We start from the raw sequence: 25,640 nt of genomic DNA on the forward strand, positions 1-25,640 counted from the left end.
TTGAAAGTGTTTTGAATCTTACTGGTTACTCCGCTCCTAACCTGCAACTTAACAGCAATTTTTGCACCAACGCTGGCTGGCTTTAGTCGCCCCTGCCAGCCTCCTCCACAAGAACACAAATTGAGTGGTCTTCTCTTTTGGAAGACTGCTGTTGGTTCCGCCAGGAGTTCCACACATAGACGCTTTGCCAAGGTGCACTGAAGCCAATGCTGCCAGCCCGCGGTAACATATTCAAGATGGCACCTACCCGTGTGGCCGCCTCGGTTACGCGCTCTCTGGTATTGCTTTTGTTTTTGTTTTTCGTTCGTCTTTGGAGACATTACACGACTCACTTACACAAGGGGAGACTTGCTCACCATCAAGGAGGCTACTCCGGACTTTCTTTCGCCAACTTTCGGAAATCCGCTCAGTTTTTTACCTGAGTTACTCACCGGAGCAGCGACTGCGGTCTTTGGCGCATGGAGGCGGAGGCGACGCCACAGAGGTAAGCGAGCCGTGTTCTCTGTTGTCGTACTAAAGCGGCTCCAACAACCGGAGGCAAATTCCTTGTGTGGATTTTTTTGGACATACTTGGCAAATAAAGATGAATCTCATTCTGATTTGAGTTTAGACTTCTATTACCTTGAGGTTAATAATGACCCGAATGGTACCTCAAATGTATTGCTTTTGCTATTTCCACCGGCAGAAATAAGACAAACCATTTACACTCACATTCGCACTTATCGGGACCATTTTGAGTCTTCAATGACCCGAACTTGAACGTTTTTGGAATGTACGAGGAAGCCGGCGTACCCACAGAAAACATGTTGCAGCCATAAAATTCGAAATTAATGATTATTTGCGAAAAACAATCAAGTTTATCAGTTTGAACATGAAATATCTTGCCTTTGCAGTGTATTCAATAAAATATAGGTTGAACATGATTTGGAAATCATTGTATGATGTTTTTTATTGATGTTTAACACAACGTCCCAACTTCATTTGAATAGGGGTTGTATTTCCATTCAATTTTTAAGAACTGTTTTTAAACTTTCATTTAGTACTTTTATTTGTATTTAGCTGATATGCAATGCATTTGAATTGACTCATTATTATTATTATTATTATTTAGTTTTGGTTTCCTAGAGCAATGTTCCTGCTCAAAACTGTGCATAATGTCACAGGGGCTTACAATAAAAAGAAATGTACTTTTTTAGGGAATGAACCTCTGTTTTGTTTTTATTAACACTGCGTTTTATTTTCGCTGGTGGCGCTTGCAGAGCGAGAAGTATAGATTAGGTGGTACTCGGTGTACAAACTTTGACAAGCACCGCTGTAATTTATAGAGATGCGGGTGAAGAACGACTGCTGTGGAAAAGTTCAATAAAAGGGCAAAATTTGAGTCGAGTGGGGGACAGAAATGGACTCCTACTTATTCCACGCAGTTATCAGATGCCGACATGTGTCTCAGACCTTTGACAATCCTGCATGAAAACAAAAGATGCACGTTTTTGTCCAAATGTGTACCTGTGCACTCATCCGCCTCCCTCCCACCCTCACCATGCCCTCTCTCTCTCTCTCTCTCTCTCTCTCTCTCTCTCTCTCTCTCTCCCCCCCCCCCCCCCTCTCTCTCTCTTTCTCTCTCTCTCTCCTCTCTCTCTGCCTCTCTCTGCGTGTGCATATAGGCAATAAACTGCTCGGCCACTGCGCAACGATGGAGCTCTCGCAGCGATGGAGATGACGCAAACAGCCTGTGCTCTCCGAAAAAGTGATTCCAGGCGAACATGGCGGCAACTTAGGCGCGCTCCAAGATGACAACGGCCAGCCGGAGACGGGATTGAAGGCTGCACGACGAGGGAGAGCCCCCCCCCCCCCCCATCCCCGCCCCCCCAATCTGCGGCAGACGCCCCAGCACAAGCAGAAAGATCAGCGGAAGACGAGAGAGAAACGAAGGGAGGGTACGGGGAAAGAAGGAAGGAAGGGAGGAAGGGAGGCAGGAAGGGACGGACGCGGCATGCGGTCGAAGAGGACGCCGTCCCCCCGCGGGGAGTTACGGAGGATGCGGCAAAGTTAATCCGCGCGTGCGGTCTTACTGGACCGGAATAGCACCGATCGAGCGGCGCCCTGCACCGGCGGAGGCAACGGCACCCCGAGGAGAACCGAGCCGAGTCCGCCCAAGTCAATGAGTATTGAGACAGAGCAGCCCCCGCGGTGGAGTCGGCCAGGGCAGCACTCTCCTAAAACATGAGCAGGGGTGCTCGGACGCGTCGACAGCATGACGAAGGCGTCAAATACCGCTTCGCGCCCCGAGGGACCGACAAGCCATCCGCCGAGTCGGAGCGGGCCCAGAGATGGCGACTGTCGCTGGCCTCGCTCCTCTTCATCACCGTCCTGCTCTCGGATCACCTGTGGTTCTGCGCCGAGGCCACGCTCGCCCGCACCAGGGACAAGCGGCGCTCGGGCCCGGGCGGGCTCGGGATTCGAGAGCCTCCCTCCCGGCTGCGCTGGCTGTCACCGCCGCCTGACCCCCACCCCGACCCCCACCACGCCAGAGCGCGAGATGCTATTTTTCTAGGGAATTCTACCGAACCTCTGTGGCGGATGGACACCTGCCACCCGCACAGCGTGTCCAAAGACTGCTTCACTTTCACGGACGCGGACACCGTGTGCCTGGGCCTCGGAGGCGGAGATGGGACGCAGTCGGCGTACGTGAACCTGAGCGATTTGTACCTTTCTTTTTGTAATTCCTACTCACTTTTGGATTTGTTTTACGGGTTTACGAGTCCACGCGACATGAATTGCACCCTGGATATGGCCATGGGGGCGGACGCGCCGGGATGCGGCGAGTGCGTCCGGGCTTACCAGCTCCTCGACCGGCAGGCGGAGGACAACTACCGGGATTTCGAGCTCCTGGTGCGCAAATACGAGACAGACGCGTACTCGGTTCGGACGTGCATGGAGGAATGCAAGGTAGGGCACGCGCACGCGCGCGCGCACGCAAGTGAACTTGAGGGGGTGGGTCCACGGTCGTCATGGCAACCGGTGGGCATGTCAGTTTTTTTTTATATATGTTTTTTTTTTTTTTTGGGGGTGGGGGGGGGGCTTTCCTTTCAAGAAATGAAGCTGCACACTTGGAGCACCTTGTGACGCGTTGCATTTGGGGTGTATTTGTTCTCGAGTGCAGTGCATCTAAGACACACTTTGCCTTGCACACAAAACCTTTGGAAGCCCACACACGCGTCGCCTTTGTGGCCTTCACGCTGTCCATGGTTCTGCAAACTATAGGCCCCACAAGAGGCCCTTTTTTTTTTTTTTTTTTTTTTTTTTTTGCTGGTTTTTCAATAGATGGACACACTTAACTCGATGCTGCAGCGTTACCTTTGCGTTACGTCCGTTATCTGGTGCGGCGTGCACACACACAAATCTATTTCCTATAACGACCACTTTTGCCACTTCCTCTTCGTGTCATCTAATCAGCACCGCGAGCCCTTTGCTAATGCAATAAGTTTCGGGCAGACCGCCTTTTAGCCCCTTTTTGCCCAATCTGAATTGCTAATCGGGCCTCGGTGTCCGAGTGACCTTTGAGAAATTGCGGCGCCCCGGGACTGCATGACAAACCGCTGCTCCTTTCAACAAGCACTCTGCCAGGGAATAAATACATTACGCCTCTTGATATGATAATTATAGCTATTCAATCTCATTCGGAGTTCTCTCGACGCTGGCCGCCTCGTGCCATCTCGAATGCTGTCAACAAATGGCTAAAGGCCTATTCTCGAGCCTGTTAGTTACACTGGAATCCACGAGGTTGCAAATTTATGACGTACGACTTTTAACTTTGAGACTCGTCTTGACTATATTTCTTCAAATAGAGCGTGGGGGGTGGGGTGGGGGGGGGGCTTTGATGTACTCAAATACAAATACATTTTTTGGAAGGAGGTGACCATTCTAAGGCAGTCCTACACTGTATTTTCTCAAATAGTTGCTAGGGTCTTACAGTATATTCACTCAACTGCAGAGACGGCGACAAAGGTGTCAAACTCAAGGCCCGGGGGCCAGATCTGGCTCGCCACATCACTTTATGGGGCCCGCGAAAGCAAATCATGTGCGGCAACTTCCGAGATTCTTGCCAAACTATGTACCAGAATTCATATCATCTATAATAAACGACTGGTTAGAGCGTCTGCCTCTCAGTTCTGAGGACTGGGGTTCAACCCCCGGCCCCGCCTGTGTGGAGTTTGCATGTTCTCCGTGTGCCTGCGTGGCTTTTCTCCGGGCACTCCGGTTTTGGGGAGAAGACTCAGAAAATGGATGGATAGATGGATATATAATAAATATAAGTATTTTTTTTGTTACCAAACACCTTATACAGTAGCTTGAACAATAGTTGAGCAAACTATTATCCATGACCTCTGATTTGTAAACTTTTATAATATTCCCACAAACAGTCTATGGGGGATTTTATTCCCCCAACTGCAGAGAGTAAAGCATGTTTATTACTTACCATATGTCGTGTTTATTTTTTGACTGGAATCAATCTGAAGAAGGGTTAGCACTGTGGTCATGTGGTAAGCACTTCTGCCTCACAGTTCTGTGCTTCGGGGTTTGAATCCAGTTCCGGTCTTCCTGTGTGGTGTTTGCATGCTCTTCCCATCCCCATCTCCATCCATCCATTTCCTGAGCCGCTTATCCTCACAAGGGAGTGCTGCAGCCTATCGCAGCTATCAATGGGCAGGAGGCAGGGTACACCCTGAACTCGGATGAGTTCCACCAGACCCGCCACCCGAATGAGGACGGTATAGAAAATGGATAATCCGAAGAAAATCATTGTTTCTGCAGCTGACAATAGTTCCCCATCAAACACGCTGCTTACTGCAGTTGGGAAGAGAAGTTTGTTCAAAACTGGACTGCCATTCTGAGCAGGCAATGACTTTGCCCTTGTTCAAAATGAAACGTTACATCATGAGTGAGATGTTATTTATTGATTAATATATATACCTTTGAATGAATGTCTTCTGAAACCCGGGAGGCAGACAGAGTGTCAAAGAGTGGCAAAGAAAGTTTCTGCATTGAGATGATGACTTGAGGCCATTAGACAAGTGGGTTCCTGCTAAATTAGCAGTAGCGAGCGCTACTTTGTCCATGTGATACATACGGCGGTTTATAAAAGGGAGGGGGACATCGTGGCGCTCGTTGCGCACAAGCAGCTGTCAATATGTGTAAACTGAGCTCGGGCGCTTAAGTTTGCAAAGACCCCATTGGAAATCCGCATGGCAAATGCACTGCCTGTCACTGATTCTTCGGAAAGCCTCCTTGTTGGAGATGCTAACAATGACATTCACTCACCTGACACTTAATTAGGCACAACCGTACTCTCTCATGATAACTGCACTGTTAAATGTAGCCAACACATCAGAAATGTCGCAACAGCACGATGCAGTTCTCGTCTTCACCACCGCAAACTGCCACAGCTTCAATCCAAAAAAATGTATTATTATTTTTTTAAATGGCATTTTTTCCCCCTCATATGAACAGGGATGCATTTATTGTATATCTCTTCGTATCAAGTGTACATAATATTGCGGCTTGTGTGTGAGTGTTAAGTTCAAGAGGAACAACGGCCATTTGACATGCGACTGTAGCTCCCTGATCCCCTGCATTGTCTTATTTACATTGTTTTTTCACCATCTTAATCCTTTTTGTGATCTTTACACCTTCTGATCTACACGCACACACACAGGGCAGCCCCCCCCCCCCCCCCGTGCCCTGTCTTTCCTGCAGGTCCAGACCTGAGCGTCCCTTCCGGTGTAATTTAATTTGCACTCCCATAATTCTCTGCTTCTCTGGTGGCTCCCTCTCCAGGGCCGCTCCGCAGCATGTCGATCCTCTTCCTCCGTCTATTCATCATTGTCTCTTGGTTACTTTTGCATCCTCTGCCTCTTTGTCTTCCTCCCATCTGTGTCAAGAGCGACGAGGGACGGGCGTCACATGTCCACGTGGTCTGTTTATACTGTATCGCTCTCCTCCCTTCTCCTCTTCTTCTTCACGCACTCACTTCCTGTAAGGGGCCTTGGTCTACCCCCATGCTCGGTGGAAATATGTCAGTGTTGGAGTAATAGATACTGATCTAGGTTAAGGTCCTTTCCCTCTCTTCGATTACAGGTTAATGCACACAGACTTCTCATCTCTTATGCAGTCATTTCTTGTTTTGTTTTTTTCCCTTCTTGCCTTCTCTCAACACCGCATTACGCGACGGTCACCTGACGTGCCTGACAATTACGCGACGGCATCGGTGAAATAATACCGACCAACCGTCCATCAACGTCGTATTCATATTTCAAAACATTTTGTTCACTTGGGAGTTGAAGTAATCCTTTTAACTTTGCAAGTGTGACTAATGTGTGTGTTATATGAGTATAATATATATATATATATATATATATATATATATATATATATATATAAATTGCTTCCATGTACTCAGCTGCTATTGTTTACGGTACAGTATCACACTACATACTAAGCTAGAAGCATACATTCGATCAGTATCCGGCATTATGGATCAGCCTTGGCTGGGGTTTGCAACCCAGGAATGTTCTGATACTCATGACTTGTTCGTGTAAATATGGACTTCAATTCCTGTCTCTTGCTGCAAGGACCGTTTATTTTTTTATCCTAATGGTGGACTACGCAGGGATTTTGATAACATCGCCATCAATGTAACCGATGACATTGCGGTGTCCAACTGAGGATCAGAATTAACTTCCCGCATTAATCCGGTTACTATACATTCCATTACAAGCATTAATTGTGATAACTAACTTTAATATAATTATATAGAAGGTGAAATGGACGCCACGGCGCCCTTAGCATGTGCCCATATTGCCACACAAACAAGCCGGCTCTGCCAAGCATGCAGTATAAAGAGCAAATTTAGACGGCAAAAGTGATATGCAAGTGGTGTTTGGCTGTATATTTGAAGCAGAAGACGATACAGTCCTTATTTCCTGTGAATTATACAAATCCCCATCGCAAAACTTGCTGGCTACTAGTTCTTCCTCAAATTTCAATTACGTTGCCTCTGGGCCCAGTTCAAATAGATGCTGGGAAAGTCCTCTTTCAAATGAGCTGCCAGTGTTTGCTTGCTCCCTTCCAAGCAGTAGATAAGGGAATGTGCGTGTGCGTGTGTGTGTGTTGGAAAAGAACACAGCAGCACTCCCATGGAAACACCTCCTCTCTCTGTGCTCCATTCCTTCTCCATACAACACAATGACAGTGGCCAACCTGAACCACAACTCTCATCACCGCACTACTTGTGTCCATATTTTGCTCTACAGTATAAAGGCGCGTCACCCTGTTTTCTCTATTAATTTCTGCTGCAACTGCTTTAAGGAGACATATGGATTTTATTCACAAATTAAAACAGTCCCCTGTCTTTGACATTGCATTTACACATTTTTGAAAAACGTTTCGAGTGCCCATCACAATACTGACAAAGAAGCTTCTCCACATCATGAAGCATCTACAATGTTATTTTGAGGAAAAATTTAAATATATATATATATATATATATATATATACTTTTTTTTTTACTTACCTTTGAAGTTTCGCGTTGGGAAAACTTTAAAGTACGTTTGAGGAAATAAGAGAAGGTCTGTAACCATTTTGTAGGACTATGAAAGTAATAGGTAGACCTATCTCTAACTAGCCGAAAGTTTTTTTTAGCGTATATCTCGCTATTTAAGAGGTTTAGAACAAAACTATTTTCGTTGTGGTATTTTCCTTCCATTTCTAACCACACCTAACAATTTGAAGAAAATCTTAGAGCTAGATAGTTTCGATATATTATATAGATTAGATAGCTAGCCTGCTAGCTAGCTAGCTAGATAGAAACTTTCGAAATATATATATATTATAGGGAATGTAACAAATAGAAAAAAGGGCAGATTTACTTAGTTACTTAATTTCACACTTAATAGATCGGCGGTAACTCCACAACTCAACTATTTGTACAAGCCATTTAAAAGCCCATTTTCCATATTACTGTATTAAGACAATCACTGTTTTCACTCTGTGACGAACGGAAATAACACAGTCTCACTGTTATGCTTAGTTGAATGATTTGATGAGTGGGTGATGTGTTAGCTTTGATTTTTCTCTGACAAGATGAGAAGCGAGAAGAGGGTTTTTGTGTGTGTGTGTGTTGTGTGTGTGCGTGTTGGTGGGGGTCTCGCCGCAACGGAAATGGCCCGCTGTTCAGAACTTCACTCCTCACACACAAACGGGCCGAGCACTGGGACGGAAAATGTGGAAAGTTTGTATTTACGTATGGGAGCATCTGCATCCTCACACCTTTTTGGGCAGCAACAACGCGCACGGTGTGATGGAACAGATGTAGATGCTTATGCAGTACGTGCAGTGGTCGGTCGGGACTGTGTTTGTACAGCTCTTGTGCGCGCGTACGTCTGGGAAGGCGTTTGTTCTTTTAAGTGAACTGACTAATTGATTCCAAAATAGAATTCCATTAAGTCTCAACCTCACTAAAGCAACTCAGCAGTAAGGCTCCAATGTTGTTAAATGCTATTATTAGTGATGCCAGCTCCGCCTTGTACAGTCACAACAGGTCAAAGAAGTGTATAAATCTTGAATGTGTTACCAAACATGTCATGATCTGTGTTTTTGTGGATTAGATTTAGTTTTGCTTCATGTTATGTCTTGTTTTCTTTTGTCCCATGTTCATGTCTTTGTTTTGCTCGTTAGGGTTTCGTTTCAAATGTTCTCGACAGCCCAGTTCCTTGTGTCGACCAATCAGCTCCCTCCAGCCACTTGTGTCTCGTCCAGGTGTGCCTCGTTGTCTCGTCAGTCTGTTCGTATTTAGTTCCCTGCTTTCTTTCAGTCTGTGTTGGTGGTTTGTTGTCATATGTCATGTTTCCTCAGTCCTGTCATGATTCTTTTAGTAGTGAGTGTTTTGTTTCTTTGTGTTTTTTTTTTTGGTATTTTGCATTTACATTTTTGGGCTTTGGTTTGTGTTTGTGAAAATATGTTTTTTGTTTGAGTAAATCCTCAACTTCTGCCTGCTTCTCTGCTTCCCCACGCTTGGGTTCTCCTTTTGCTTCAACATCTGGAAAATCCAATTTGTTACAAAAACTTTTAAATACCAGTTTAAAGGTCCCATGCCGTCAATTAAAATATACATAATCTTTTAATTGGATTTAAATGATCATTTCGGTTGAAAATGCCCAGAAGGCACTTTTTCAGACTATTCTAAGTAGTTGTTTTTTTCCGCCTGGCATTTGGGACAGACGGATTTATCATTAATATTTGATATGTAAATAAACTTTGCTCAGATTGGATCTCCGTTATTCTTAATTTAAATACGGGAAAAAAAGCTTTGCTCTGATTGCTCCTTGGCGATAGCACCGTCGTGGATCGTCTTGGATCGTCGTGCATCGTCTTACCATCATTGTGAAGCAAAATACACCAAGTGTTGGCTTGTTGGCCCACTAACAGGTGACGTTAGCTGAAAGAAGCTGAAAAAAAGAGTGGGATATTTTGAGGTTAATTTTGCAATTTCATACACAATTACATTATAAATACAGTTAAGTATTGTTGTAAAACACAACATATGTATATTTTATGGACTGTATTTGTGTTAGCTTGCTTAAAACCCGGAAATGCCATGTAATCCATCCACCTCGCCGGTGTGGCATATCAAAATGCTCATTAGACTGCATGGTTATAGCACAGGTGTGCCTTAGGCTGCCCACGATAGAAGGCCACTCTAAAATTTTAGCACACAGCTCATTGCCACAGATGTCGCAAGTTCCAATACGGTAAAACTGCTCATTTTAGAGTGACCTTTTATTGTTGGTAGCCTAAGAAACACATGTGCAATAATCAGGCTAAAAACGCAAGTGTTACATTTCTATTTTTGGTCAATATACTTACACAATGAGTACTTTTGCCACCTCTACCAATAAATGATACTTGATGTAACTATTTTCTGCCAATATCCCTGACTTCCTGTGTGTTGTTGCAACGGTTCACTCAACAGATCATAATCAAATCAAACAAATGTTTCAGCTATATATCAGACTTGACAAGCACTTCCTGTTTTGAGCTCCTTTCGTTCATATTAAAGCAACGCTTGAGCAAACAACAAATGGCTGAAGCTGCTCGCTGCTGTTGGTTTTCCCCCTATTGAAAAATATCTGATAGCTGAGGTAAAGTTAATACATCATTGCTTTCATAAGTCTAGCAGCCACAATTTTCAATCTGTCCTTCTTCTAACAAACCTGTTGATGTTTCACGCTTGGTTTTGAAAGGCAAAAGACAACCTTGAAGTCAAATTGTTGCTCCACTGCCTGTTAATTCTTATTGAGGGATTATTTATTTCTTGCTTCTTTGTTTTGTAGTTCCATCCATCCATTTTCTGAGCCGCTTCTCCTCACTAGGGTCGCATGCATGCTGGAATCTATCCCAGCTATCATCGGGCAGGAGGCGGGGTACACCCTGAACTGGTTGCCAGCCAATCGCAGGGCACATACAAACAAACAACCATTTGCACTCACAGTCATGCCTATGGGCAATCAATTTAGAGTCTCCAATTAATGCATGTTTTTTTTGGGATGTGGGAGGAAACCGGAGTGCCCGGAGAAAACCCACACAGGCACGGGGAGAACATGCAAACTCCACACAGGTGGGGCCGGGGATTGAACCCGGGTCCTCAGAACTGTGAGGCTGACGCTCTAACCAGTCGGCCACCGTGCCGCCTGTTTTGTAGTTGTTCAACACAATTCATTTAAACACCATTTAGTCAGAAATAAGGGTTGAGTTGGAGTCGATTTCTGTCCTCCAAGATACAATTGACAGTAATGTACCCTATAGGTTTTTTTTTTTAAATTGGTCTTGTTATTTATTTATTTATTTTATTGGTCTCCAACATAAATGATTGTACCTTTTCCTGCTCCAAAAGGGTTACAGGTATGGTACCAAGATGTAAAAATCAAGAGTCTTGGGCACAAAAAAAAGCAGTACCACCAGAGTGACAAGTCATTATAACCCTAAAGGTACAATAAAGCACTTTTTTTCTGGCAATTGAACTAAGGTCTAACAGAAAAGGGACAGCCTGGGGGAACGGAAAGAAAGATTCCACTAACAACGTTGCTGTGAGAGCAGCCAGTCATGCTCGGCATCACTGACACACACGCGCACGCACATGCACGCTTACAAAACCAGTCACAGTTCCCAGAGCTCCCAGACGCTCTGGTGACATTCTCACATCACTGAGTCATCATCATCATCATCGTCCGCTCACAGCATGTCCTGTTACAGACAGAATATGAACGTTCGAGCTCATCTACATGCTAGCTATCGCCGTCGTTAACGTCACATGATCGCGGGCGTACTGGACTAATTCTCAGAAGAAGCGCAATGCAATAATCTGCACAACTAAACGTTGGCGTGCGCACCTCCGTCAAGGCCAAATCACCTTAATACTCACTTTTTGAATGTGCTATCATTTCACCATCTGATAGTTAGGAAAAAGCTCTAAAAATGATGAACATGAATTTTAAAAAAATCCCTTTAACTCCTGTAGCCTCACCAAGTTCCTTTATAGCGCTCCTCTCCGTACAGTAGGTAGCCATTTGTAAGGCACCGAACCATTTTTTATTTTTTTTTGCGATGTCAAATTCAATTCTGAATACAATAAAAAATAAATAAAAATACAGGTAAATAGTGTACAACTGTATAATTACGATTTAATGATAACTATCAGACATTTTCTAAGAATATTAAACATAAAAAGGAGTCTGTAAAGCCTCTTCAAACTCGTGGCCTTGGGGCCAGATTGGGCCCGCCACATCATTTTATATGGCCTGGGAAAGCAAATCATCTGCGTCGATGTTATGTTACTTGTGAAAATACCAAAAATGCAAATTGTCCTCACTTGTATTACCGTTGAGCATTTTTTTGTTACCAAGTCCCCCTTTTAAAAGTATAGTTGAACGTTTTTTAAATTGGCTTCTGTTTTCAAAACTACTTATCCATCAATTTGTTGCGTATATATAATTATATGAGGCGATAACTAATTTATATGGATTCACAGTCATAACGGCCCTCCGAGGGAAGCCATAACTACAATGTGGCCCGTGGCATAAATGAGTTTGACAGCCATGCGATAAAGGGTTCAGCAATTTTGTTCATCTTACAATGTAAAAGAAATAAGCTTGATGTGGTGCAAAATATAATACAATCCCTTTTGAAATACTGCATTCTACAAATGCATAATTATTAATAAAATAAGCATTTCCCAAAAAAAAACAAAAAAAAAAGGGTCAAGCAATTTTGTGTTCAGCTTCAAATTAAAATGATTATATTTAAGTCTGAGTCTATTTGTTAATATTTTCATTTTTTGGTTAAGGATAATAATAATAATAATAAAGATGAGATAAGACAATAAAGATAATAATAACAAAGATACAACAGTATCTTTATTGTAAATAAAATGCTAATGATTGCATATTATTTAAATAAAAACATCTAGAATTTCCACACTGTTATCTATAAAGTGTTAAATCATTTTTTGTTACTCTTATTCTTAAAAAACGAGATGCACATTCTCCTTAGTTGACATTAAAAAATGTTACATACACTCACTAGATAATTTGAAAGATACAGCTGTGCACTCTAATCAGGTAAAAAAAGAAAGAAAAAAAAGTACTTCTCAGTGGTGGCCTACTGTATTTCGGCATCATGAGAGCCATTTATAATATTTCAAGTTACCTTATTTGGCTACATCTCTTGTATTGGTTACTTCAGCTAATCTAATGGCTGATTCGTTTTTATAGTGTCATTAATGACCACAGCAAAGACTTTTACCCACTGTACAACTTAGCACGTACACCAGTGTAGCATGAAGCCAACAAGGCCTGGAGGCAGAAAGGGGGGCGGGATTGGCGCAGACAATAGCAAATGCTAAAGATTAGAGGGAATACCCAGCGATGTGTGCAGACAGGATCTGACAATATGTGCCATACCCCAGACGTGTTGTAATTTTCTCTAGGTTTTACTCCATTTATTTTTCTGGGAGGCAATTGGGGTGGGCGAGAACAATTCATTTGAGCACCTGGCCTGATATATAATCCTCTCCCATTTAATCAGCCTTTCTGTCAATGGATGAAAGCCCACACACACCTGCATGAGTGTGTGGCATTGTGAGATGTTGGAAATGGTTTTCCAGAGTTGTGTGTGACACATGATCTGTAAATCTTTTGGACTCCTGTTTCTATTCTAGTGCAACGCTGCCCATAGGGGGTGTGACAGCAGAAGTCTGTGTGAATGGAGCTCAACTTCCCATAGCTGACGTTAAAGCGGGGTACTCGTGTACAGCTTTTAAACATCTCAAATGGTTTTCGAAATGTGAGAAGGCAATACACATGAGAAAAAAAATCTCAAGGGTCTGCTTATTACGATATAGTCACTGACAATCACGAGTCACTCCAATGCCAGATGTCTGTTGTAGTACCAAAACTGATCTTTGAGAGGCAGAATGGTGCAAAAGGGCATCCAGACTGCTGAAAAATACAAAGAAGAAGAAAGGTTGTGGTGGTGGTGGTAGTTGAAGAAGATGTTATCTACATTTTGGTTGCATACTCTTCTCATCATTTTCAGTCCTGTGAATGACAATCATGGGGTCTGTCGCGCAGCTGAACCAGACACGTAAGGATTTGGAAACATTGGATAGGTTTAATATTTTACGATTGTCGGCCCAGACCGTTGTCTGACCAGATGGAGACGGAAAGATCACTCTTAACACACTCCACATCACCGGAATCTTTGCTGACTTTGATCAGTGGGGGAAGAATTGGCTCAAAATCAGGCTGATTATGGGTACATGTGTACCCCACTTTAGACAATAAAGTAGTTGAGACCAAGTCAACAGCGTCTCTGCTGGTTACAGTCAAGTAAGGCACTCCATTTATACCGGCGCAGTCATTGCTATTGCAGTCCAGTATTCAGGGCTCGAGTATATAGGTGGACCAGCTTGGACACTTCATGTTGTACTAGAGTTAGCATTAGCCTATCCCAGCTGACTTTGGGCAAAAGGCAAACCACAGTCAAACACAGGGCATTATGCCATATCTACCATCTCTATCAAAAGAAGTGACGTGATTGATTTTGAAGAGATCTAACTTCAGGCTGCTGTCCTCTGAATGTATGCGACTGGCTCACTTCCAGTTGCAATTCTCAATCGATCATGTAGAAACTTTCAGGGTTTATTAGCCTACGCGTCAATGCTCCAAGCGCATTCATTTTAAAAGATGCATGACCTTAGATGTATGAGGTAGTAGAGTTCAAACGTCAGATCAGTTCATTGTGTTTTTGTCCCATCAGTGCTCTAAAACGTGTAACAAACAGTCTTCTGACAATCTTTTGTGGATCCTTGTTCTATGTTAAGGAAAGAGCCCTCTTGATTTTGATGTTAAGCTAGCTTTGGCCTTTAGCTTAAGGTAGTTGTCTGATGACAACTAGTTATCTGATGCTTGTTTTTTTTTTCCCCGGGGAAAGAAAAATATTTTATAATAAGGCATCACGAACACTTCATCGTCAGAAGCAAATGTATCTTCGTATATTGTAGGGTCAATGCTTTGAAATGTGTAAGCTTACTTGTTTGGCATGTCCATATTGGAATTGGAGTAATGATGTCCTTCAGCTCGTAACAATGTAACACGGTAAAATTACATGTTTGCACAAAGCAGAAAATGTCATCAAAGCACTAATAAGGATTTTACATTTAAATTTGCAGTTTTAATGAAAACATTTCTCACCTAATTTTGACCTGTATGTATCAGTCTGACCTGATTAAGGACAAATATGTTTGTCAATCATCTGCTGACAATACTACGTTCAGTCATCTAGGTTGCAGGAGTTTATTAAAACAAAGGAAGGGCACTCGCTGGTTCCTGTCTTGCCGTTCTTGTGAGTCTTCAAAACAAAATGAATCCAAATGGACAATTTAGTCTTCAGTTAGCCTAACATGCGCATGTTTTTGGAATGTGGGAGGAAGCAGCAGTACCCAGAGAGAAAACACGCAAGCACAGGAAGAACATGCAAACTCCACACAGGAAGGCTGTGGCTGAGATTTGATAACCAGACTCCAAAACCGCTAGCAAGCTCTACTAACCACTTTAACACCATGCTGGCCACAGATAGTCTGATTAAGTTATGTCGTCACCTAAAAAGGGGGATAAGCTCTAAATCAGAAGGCACGCGTCTTTGTCGGCCAGTAATGACTGCGGCGCCTGGTCGGACTCACTGTCCTTGATTTATTAACTAACATAATAATTACAAAAAGATCTCGGGAACGGAGTCTGCGGCTGGTCTGGCTTCAGTCGGGGACTGAGGAACATCCTTCTGCTTTCCTATTTTATCCTGTCCCATTTGCCCACACATACCTATTTTCCGGTGACATCATCACATCCTGTACCAGTGGGACAAAAAGGGCTCCTTCCTTAACCTCTGCTCTTGCAAGCAAACGTATCCTGCCCATGGACAGATACGCCGACCCCCACTGTCTTTTAAGACTGGATATAATCTTCTCACCACAATGGAATGTTCATTGATCCCTCATACCAATGACTGCCCCTCACTTGTATAATTCAATCAATCAGTCAATCCCCGTACTCTTTATGCATGCGTAACTAAATAAAGTCCATGGATTTCATTTAACATTAACAAAATAAAGTTGGAACAAAACAAAAATAATAAATCACTCCAACAGTTAAAAGGTCAAATTGTCTTAAATGGGACCTTTTCATTAATGACAGAAACTTTGAGCTACCTTGCTCGGACTTTTAGTGGTTTCAAAGACTTTTGGATGCCATCCGAGCCAAGATGCTTGATATCTGGTCTCAATGGTGTTTGTTTTTGTGTTCTTTTGTTTCCATTTACTTTTTACCTCACTGGGAGTTTGCAGACAGTTTTCTCCCACTTGCTAGTCTTGAGCTCTGGGTCTTATAAGCTAAATACCTATTTTTTTTCAGCTAAATCAAACGGTGGCCTCCTCGGCACCGTCATTACAAAGCCTGAGAGGCTGATTATTCACATCATTACTTGGGCAGCACCTAGCAACCACCTCAGAGGGCTGATATGGCCTTCAAGTGTGTGTGTGTGTGTGTGTGAGAGAGAGAGAGAAAGCATCGTTTGACAAGCCAGGTTGAGAGTTTTTGAGAGTGGGATGCGCTGAACGCCAACACCACCACTACACACGTCCACCCTTCTGCTTACTGTATATACGCCGTACCACCCAACATCCACCTCTATTCTGACAGTAATTTGATTGTGGAACCAGCAGGGAGGTGGAGGGGTGGGGTGGGGGAGGGGGGAAGGTTACTGACAGCACAAATAGCTCACGGTAAAGTAAAAAAAGCGAGGGAGGAGAGGAATGGACTTGATGCTTAGAGTCTTATCATCATCTCTTCCTCTTGCTCTTTTCCCCATGCGTGAAGGGATAGAAGGCGAATTGAGTCTGTTGGCTTTTTCACCTTTATTACAAATGCCACATCCTCTGTTGCTGATTTTTTTTCATCACCCGTTTTTTGTTTTGTTTTTTACTCCATCTGACTTCCTTTTCTACGTGCTTCTTTCGATCACCTATGCAAAGGAGGCTTCATTTGTCTATCTGACCCTACACAGAGTGTTTTCAAGCATAAGCTGTGTTCGGACATCCGGAAATACACTCTTGAAGGCAAATGTACAGTAGTAGTCCGAGTACTTCCAGTGCAGACGGTAGGGTGGTAGCGTGGTGTAATTTGAGGGGTCACTGACCAAAAATGCGACTTGGGAATGAGACTTTCTGGGACGTTGATTCTCATTCAACCTTAAGTCTAGGAATTTACTTTATCCAATGAGGGTGATGTTTATTATTATTTTTTTAATGGATGGGAACATTTCGCTTGGAAGCACCGTGGATTTGGGATTAGGATGTTTGCCTTACAGTCTTGAGATTTAGGTTCGAATCTCATCTCCAGCCTTCCTGCGTGGAGTTTGCACGTTTTCCCTGTGCTCGCGTGCGTTTTCTACGGGTGCGTCATACTCTGTGAATGTTCCGGATGCCTGTTTCCAACCTGTTTCGAAACAGATACGTTGTGACAAGGCATCGAAGTTCCTCACCTTCCCATAACTGATGTAATACCGGACTTCAGACAGCAAACTAGTTGAGTGAAGCAACAGCGCCTCTGGTGGCCACTACCAAGTAATGCACCCCTTTTTACTTTTAGCCATATCAATGTGCAAGTCCTCACAATCGGCAAACTTGGATCACAAATAAAGCAATCTGTGTCAAAAACTCAAACGAAATCAAAAGTCCGTCATAATTTTATATTTGATAGGTTGTACAAGCTTCGTCCAATATTCATATTAATTAATCTCACCCCCAGTTGTGGTTGGGAATTCATCTCATTGTAGTTATTATAATGAAAAGAGTCAAATCGAGTAAAATTATGGTGAAACCTCTCAGGTCAAATACAATCAGTTTTGGGATGTTGGGATGGTGTCCCACAAAACATCCAAACAAAAAGCAAAACTTAGTTGTGTAGTCAAGAGCTGATGTATCACAAATAGGCCAAGCTCAGAAATTGCGCGACTGCCAGAGTGTAGAAGTTTCACTGTACTTTTTGGTGTCTTTTAAAGAAGGTTTGAAGACATAAAGGCCTAACATACAGTACATTTATGACGGCAGTAGGTTGTGTTGCTTGTTCATTTTCCTCCTTTCAGGAGTGCTCCCAATCTGACAATTTGTGACTTATTTTCTGTGATTTGGAAGGCTTTTGCAATACAATGCAGCATTTTGAGTGTAATTTTATCATACAAATGTCTGCAAAACATGCAGCTCAAAATAATGGCAGCTCCCCAGTCTTTAACTCTTTATAGAGCCTGACATAAATACTCATAATTTCTAACATGTAGTATATTATAAGGCTTAAAAATGTTTTATCATTACATTTATAATAATACCAGCATGGTCTAGCCTTTTGGTCTGCCTCATAGTTTTGAGATTTGGGGTTCCAATCTTGGGTTCTGGCCTTCCTATGTGGAGGTTGCATTCTCTCCCATGCATGCTGGGAAATTCGAGACTCTAAATTGTCCTTAAGTGTCACTGTGATTGCGAATGATTGCTTGTCCATATATGACTTGTGATTGGCTGCCGACCAGTCCACAGTGTGGCCCAACTCTTGCCCAAAGCGGCTGGGATAGGCTCCAGTTCTCCTCTGACCTCAATGAGGACTGGCGCTATCGAAAATGGATGGATGGATGGACAATTTTCACTGACACCTGAGAGAAATCGCATGATTTAACTGCCTCTCTATTAGGCAAGTGGCATCCATTTTGAAGTTACCAAATATTGTTGCATGCCCTTTAAAAGGCGACTAGCTCATTTTTGGAATGAACGGAATCAATTGCCTCCGTTAAGTGGTTACAATTCCGAGGATGTGACATAAGTTTATTTATGACCTTTAAACATGGATTTCACTGTCGTACTTTGTCTCCTCCGGCTGCATTTTTACAGGGGAAAACTGTACAGTGGCGCTGGCAGCCCCTCTCAGACTCTCTGTAAATTATTCATCTGCCAGAGGCTTTTTCATAGGCACTGAGGAGGAACTGTGACATCCCCTCTCCTGTGCGACTCGTGGTATGCGCACACATCCGCGCACACGGGAAGCATATGCGTGCCACCACAGTCATTCATGTTTAGCATATGTGAGCAAACACTGGCGGCCGGGTGGGTGTCACATTGTGTCTGGTCTTCGATTTACCCTGTAGGAAAGATTGTCAGCGCAACAGAATGCACTCGCTGGACAGTTTATCAGGTACACCTGCACCGGATAATGTGATCCAAAATAAGTATAAGTATGTATGGATCAGTGTTGGTTTTTCAAATGAGCAGGTGAGATGACATGTAGACAGTCTCTTATAGGGATGGGTATCCTTGATTGACTGTGAGGAAAATTAACCATGAATTCATCTATCAATTATTATTATTATTATTATTTACAAAATATTTCATATTTAACAGGAATGTTATGAACTCCATGTCACAGTTGGATTGAGCAATATAATGGAAGAGATGTCATTGTGTGGATGTACAGTAGTTTAACTTTCAGTAGCCGAAGTTATGAGGACTTCCTTCAGAAGCAAACTACACTCGTTGAGGATTACAAAAGAGTTCCGTTCCTATGGCAACGACACAACCCGAATTTTTTTCCTTAAATCAGAACACACTACCAACCGCGACCAGAGAGTTTAATTTAACACCCAAGACTCACCGTGCATGCAACTTTATGTTGGTGCCTCACATCTAATTATGTTAATGAGACAAGCCGCATCGGCTGTGTGTACACCCAGTTCGGACACAACGATGTTTCGCTTCACAGAGTTCTGTCTGAAAGCGACATGCATATACACCTACCTGAGTAACTTGAAATACGAGTGCCCCAATTTAGAAGTTCTAAGCCTTGGTTGGATTTTTTATTTCTTTTTTTTGCTTTGTGATGCAAGCCAACAATTGAGCTAGCAAGCTTCAGTTCAGATACAGCTTTTGCCACAATATCCGCCCAGCGTCCTGAGTCTCCCTCAAAATTTGAAATACTGTGAACCCCTGCATATTCACGGTTTGGCACCCACGAATTTATCTAGCCATGATTTTTTCCCCATTTTTTTCAATTATTATTATTTCTTTGTCAGTAACCGAGCGCACATTCTTGTGCCGGTGAGGACGTATTACGACGTTGCGCAAACTGTAGTAATTCATTACGTTAGTAAGCGCAAAACGTCATATGTCGCGACCAACGTAAACCGTTTAGCCTCATTTGTGACGAGACATGAGTAATCAATTCCACACAAGTAACCAAATTCTTAACTTTCCTAATTGATTATTCCTTCTATTTCCCCCCCTCCCCCCCTCGCCATTTTACAGACAAGAGTGACACTCCTTGGCTTGCAGGCTCCTCGTTCCAAAAGTGAGAGGTTTTGTTGGGTGAGAGTGGGTGGTGGAGTTGTCGAGTGAAAAATGATGACACAAATAGGCAAAAAGGGGGCTGGCTTGAAGATTGACTGCAGAAAAACAGGTGCTTCTCGACAGAGGCTTGACCTCACCCACCCACCAGTTCACCCACGAGTGCCACCCCTTAAGGAGAGCGATTGCACCGCAGATGCTGCGACTGTGGAACGCTAGCACAGGAAACAATGGGGATTAATTGTTCGGTAAATAGTGCTGTGTTTTGGGGGAAACACTTTGGACATTTCATACCTCGATTGCACTTTTCCTCGTCAAAGTTTGAATCCCAACACATCAAGCCGGAAGCTTTGTTTTTATGACTTTTTCATTTTAACACAGTATAAAATTAGCAAATACGTAGAAGGGCACTGAAAGAATAACAATCTTGAGTTGCAGTCAATGGGATGAATGTCAAGGAAGGACTGGATAGCAATGCAGTTATGGTTTGAATCTGCATGGTACGACACATCCGTAGCCTACAAGTAGTCTGCTAACTGGGGCTGTCACCATCGAATCTTTTTAAAATCGATTAACCTATCGATATTTTGTCAAGTACTCAAGTAATCCCCCCCCCCCCCTTATTATTATTATTTTTTACACTACTAATATGCGTTTTATTCTCATTTATGAGGGTTGGACTTCAACCCTTAGTGTATGCTACAAACTCTGTACCGAATTTGAGACAACAAAATCAGCCTTTGCTAAATGGTTAGCATTCGCGATTAGCATTAGCGCGCTAGCTATTAAAACGTAAAACGAAAAAGAACCTGCTAACTACCATTCACTCACTCATACATCATGTTATATGTACATTACATTACTAATAGTGTCTTAAAAAGTACTTACAGATGTTTTTGTCAATGTTTTTCACTTATCTAACAGTGCGTTCATTCTGCAACTAAAGTCCATGCGGTAAACACGGACAGGGGCCAGATGGTTCCGGATGACGCTAATTCTGGCCGGCCTTCGCAAAATATGCTTTTATTAATATTTTTTATTTCCTCGAGGCAGAAATATTTGCGTCGACCCATTTTTTCGCTGAGTTAGCCAATTTTGGGAGGACAAACACACATACTATGCACCCCCCCCCCCCCCCCCCCTTTTGATAACCTTGGTGGAAATCTGTGCTTGAATAAGTTACATTCTTGTTTTATACTGTATACCTCGAGCATTTGTGCTAAAACAACAAACTCTAATGGTGTTCTTAGACTTTTGCAGTGCACCTGTGCTATATTTATTTATAGTTCTTGAATATAAAAGGCATCAACATTTAACACAAACAGGTCTCAAAGTACTAGCTTGTTATAGTCGACAGTCAGTCAAAGTACAAAAGTGCGAAGGCAAGAAGAGCAGAGTTGGGTAGAGTAACATAAAATTGTACTCAAGTAAGAGCACTGTGAATTTTGAATAATATGGCTCAGGTAAAAAGTAGTCCTCCAAATAATGACTTGAGTAAGTATTCAATGAAAAGCTACACAAGTGCTGAGTTGCTGAGGTGAGCGCAAAGGTGGGTAGACCGAAATGTACTGTATTTGAATTTAAATAAATAAATTAATTTAAAAAAAAATAAAGAAATATATATATATATATATATATATATATATATATTCAATTAAAATTTGATTGCTTAATTACAAATTCTTGAATTAATCCAGTCCCACTGTCTTGCGGATTGGGGAATTTATTCTCTTTGGTCAGACCTTGCCAGCGCAGAGTGTAATCGGTCACAATTCGCAGGTTTCACAAGACTCCCGCAAGCAGACAACAGAACATCTCCACCTTCATCAGCCCACCCAGCTGTCCTCTCCTCCTCCTTCCTCCTCCGATCCACGTATTCCATCAGCTGCACCTTTTTCTCCCCTGGGCCTCCCAGTCATGTGCTGTATAGCTGCTATAATGGAGATGAATGGGCTGCTATGAGCCGTGTGGGATCGGGGGGGGGGGGGGGGGGGGGGGGGGGGGCACTGCAATGCTGCGCTCGCCTCCTCATTGCCATTGAGCATCATTGCCTTTTATCGGAGTCGTCGTAAATTGCAAACTTCTACAAAGTCCTGAAAGTGACTTCGATAAAACTGCTGGTGTTTTAAAAAAAAAAAAAAGAAGCTGAGCTTAGGTGATCAATTACGCTCATTAAAAAAAAGGCATTTATAGAGGAGCAGGAAGTGACTAAGCGTCATTGGCTGATGGTGGATTGACAGCTGGTTGTTATCTTCCTCAGAAGAAGTCAAATTTTTTTCCTCTCATCTCTGATGCAGACTTCCTCCCGGTCGCTCCCATTCTGTGCGCATGTCCCTCACCCCTGAATCTAACTGTACAGCATGACGCTGTAAATTGCTTGTGAAAGTTCACTCCTGTGTGTGTTTGCTATGAATTATGTGTGTGTCATTGTGTTCTCGTCATCTGTCAGCTGTGTGTGGATCACAGTCAAGTTCTCATTAGCACTGTAACTCACCAGTGATGCTGTGAACACACACAGCAACACGTCCACATCCCACCACGTCTGCACGTATGTGTGTGTGTGTGAGACGGACAGGCCCCACAAAGAGATGAGAAACTTAAGTTTGAAGCATGTTCCCAGCGTTCTTCTCATTTTCCTTCTCATAGTCGTTAACACGCCGTCGATGTCATTACTCACGCGCGGCAAAATTAGGGCAAAACAGCTCTTGCCGGAGCCATCCGTTAACTAGCACGCACTATTAAAAAGTTTGGCGGACCATGAGTAATGCAGCGCACCCGGATAAATCATGTCGCCTCTCGCCATATTTCCATTTAAATAATTTAAGAGTGTGTAACATATACCGCAGTTTAGGAAGAATAAATGAGAGCAAAGAAGAGGATGGAGGAAGAGAACGTGAGGGAAAAGTCATAGATGGGTCGCAGTGGGAGCAAAAAAGTTAATTCCATTTGGAAATGCTTCAGAATATTAAATGCATCAGTCATTTCAAATGTCTGCTTATGTGCTTGGATACTCGTGGGTTGAGCAATCGGCTGGATTTCTAGCAAAAACCAGTGAGCAATTCCATCCCATCTGGTTTCGATGGCCACTTTGTAAGAAACTTACGTCTCAAAACTTACATGCTTCAGGAATAAACATACAGCAACGTAGTTTGGGTTATTTGTAGCAAGCATTGCCGAGTCCAAAGTTTAAAAGAACGAATGTGTTTCAGGATTCGAGATGACCATTTCTGTCTGATACGTGCTAATCTAGCATCGTGCCTGCTCCTGAATGCTAATGTGCAAGGAAGATGCTTCATTTGTCCATTGGTCCTCTCGTTATGGTCGAGGTTGAGCTGGAGATTAATCCCCGATGACTTTTGGCCAGAGTACACCCTGGACTGGTCACAAGACAATCGCTGGACACAAAGGCAACTTGTTTGTCTTTGTGCAATGCCATAAAGACAAACAACCAGCGGCATCATCAACATCATCAACAATCCATGCTAGAAACAATAGCGAAAATACTAATGCATAGTAAATAAAAAAAAAAAAAAATCAACATTTCAGCGTAGTGAAAAATCATGAGTGCAAAATTAAATTATAAATTACACTTTCTGCTAATGTTAAGTATTGCATGCTTTTTCATTTTCATTTTGCAGCTTTTTATTTTTGATGTGACTTTTTGCATAATATTTTTCATCGAAATTTCATTCCGTTCCGTTCCATTTCACAGGGTCTGACTGTAGACAAATAAAAGGGACAAGGCGGGCACATCCAAACACACTTTGTCTCTCGTGTCCTTGGTGACACCTTCAATGTCTCTGCAGAAAGAAAAACAGAATAACAAATTCGTTTTGGGGGTCATCCGAGGCTCGCTGACAAACACCGAAGCCTATCAAGTGGGTGCTCAGCACCTGCAGTGAGACATTAAACTATCGTATTCACATTTTTCAGGAAATTGGGTCTCTCGCTGCAACATCTACAGTTCATTTAGAACCTCCATTGATGTTGAAATACTGTTGTGTTCAGAATAAGAAAAAAAAGGGAGTGAAGCTCAAAATATTTATACTAGCTTTTCTTTCCATATATGCAAATGTGTCGAGAGCACTGCACATTTGATTTTAAATCGAAACGAGAGAGAGAGGGAAAAAAAAGTGTTTTGTTTGTGTTGTTTATTTACAGAAAGTGAGGAAAATGAACATAGGCACTATCTGCATTTTTCCTCAATCATTTTCAGGTATAAAATAAAACTAAAGATTTAGCTTTACCCCCATTTACTGCAGTTGCATTGTATTCTTTCTGAGAACTGTGTCACATCTGTGTTGCACCTGTGAACAGCTATTCTTGCTATTCTAGCGCAGGACCATTGCGCTACATTCCGACAATAATGCTCTTCACTTTCTGTAAAGAAATAACACATTTGATACTTTTTTTTTCCCCATTTGAAAATGAGTGATGTTGTTAATGCATGTGAACATGAAAATAAAAGCTGTAATGAGGATTTTGAGCTTTTCTATTTTCAACATGCACCTATTATTCGAACTGTACCTGCAAGTAGACTTTTATGTCAACACTTTTACTGTACTTACTTGCATGCAGGTGTTCACTTATACTGGCAGTTTCCGTAGTTGCCGTGGCCAATTATTGGTGCAGTTGTGAGTATTGAATGAGGCAAAACAATTTGATTTTGCTTGGCTTGGTGGTGCAGCAATTTTGTCCAATTATCGAGAATGTTGCAAGTTTTTGGATGAGGCAAAACATAAAATGGATTTTTACAGCAAAACTGCTATTTTTCGCATTGTGGCGACCCAAAATAGAAAGTACGAGAGAGGGCTTCACAGGGGGAGAGCAGCACATACAGGATGTAATCACATGTTCACAGCACGAGCATTTGTGTCGGCCAGCTGGGTTTCAAGCCCACTGTGACCCCCCTCACACTCAGCTTCATGGCATCCCGTCTGTGGCGAGAGTTGGCCGTCCCTGTCGTTAACATTCTTGTTTGCCATCATTGATGCAGCATTCAATACTTTGGAGATTGCAGATAAACATATGCTTAAATACTCCATACAAACATATATAGCACACGTTTCAAATGAGAATGGACTCACCTAGGGCTGTCGCTATCGAATCTTTTTAGAATCGATTCTCCTATTGATCGAATAATTGTATAATAATAATCGCCCCCTTTTTTGAAAACTACTAACATGCATTTTATTCTCATTTATTAGGGATGGACTTAAATCCTTATGCTACATGTGTTGGTATTGAGTGTACGGTATAAATTTGGTTTAGAGAATTTGAGAAAAAAATGCTAAATGGTTAGCATTCATGATTAGCATTAGCACGCTAGCTATTACCATTGTAGGTAAAAAGCACTAGCTAGCATTCAGCTCACTCATACTTATGCGATACATACGTACATTACAAATCTAAGAGTGTCTTAAAAATTACAAAGGCTCCTTTGTCGTTTTTGGTCAAGTTTATCATTGACCCAGCACTGTGTCCTTCTGCAGACATGGGTTCCAGCAGTGCAAACATTATTATTTTTTTGGTCATATTTTTGTGGGGGCCCAGCAGAAATTTTGTGTCGACCTATTTTCGAAGTCGACTTCGCCGAGTTATTCGATTCCCCCCCCCCCCCCCAGCACTAGAATCATCTAAATATCCC

The 25,640-nt window shown here is 42.6% G+C and overlaps 1 protein-coding gene across 1 annotated transcript in view; it reads left to right on the plus strand.

Moving 5' to 3' along the window:
• Nucleotides 1–1,700: 1,700 nt before the first annotated feature.
• Nucleotides 1,701–25,640, plus strand: part of LOC133411047 (NALCN channel auxiliary factor 1) — a 76,422-nt gene continuing 52,482 nt past the window's right edge. Inside the window, exon 1 of the mRNA XM_061692874.1 lies at nucleotides 1,701–2,949. Within this exon, the coding sequence (XP_061548858.1) occupies nucleotides 2,224–2,949 (726 nt within the window). The 5' untranslated portion in view covers nucleotides 1,701–2,223. The remainder of the gene's footprint in view (nucleotides 2,950–25,640) is intronic.

The sequence above is a fragment of the Phycodurus eques genome, chromosome 12 (assembly GCF_024500275.1).
Source record: "Phycodurus eques isolate BA_2022a chromosome 12, UOR_Pequ_1.1, whole genome shotgun sequence".
NCBI classification, from domain to species: Eukaryota; Metazoa; Chordata; class Actinopteri; order Syngnathiformes; family Syngnathidae; genus Phycodurus; species Phycodurus eques.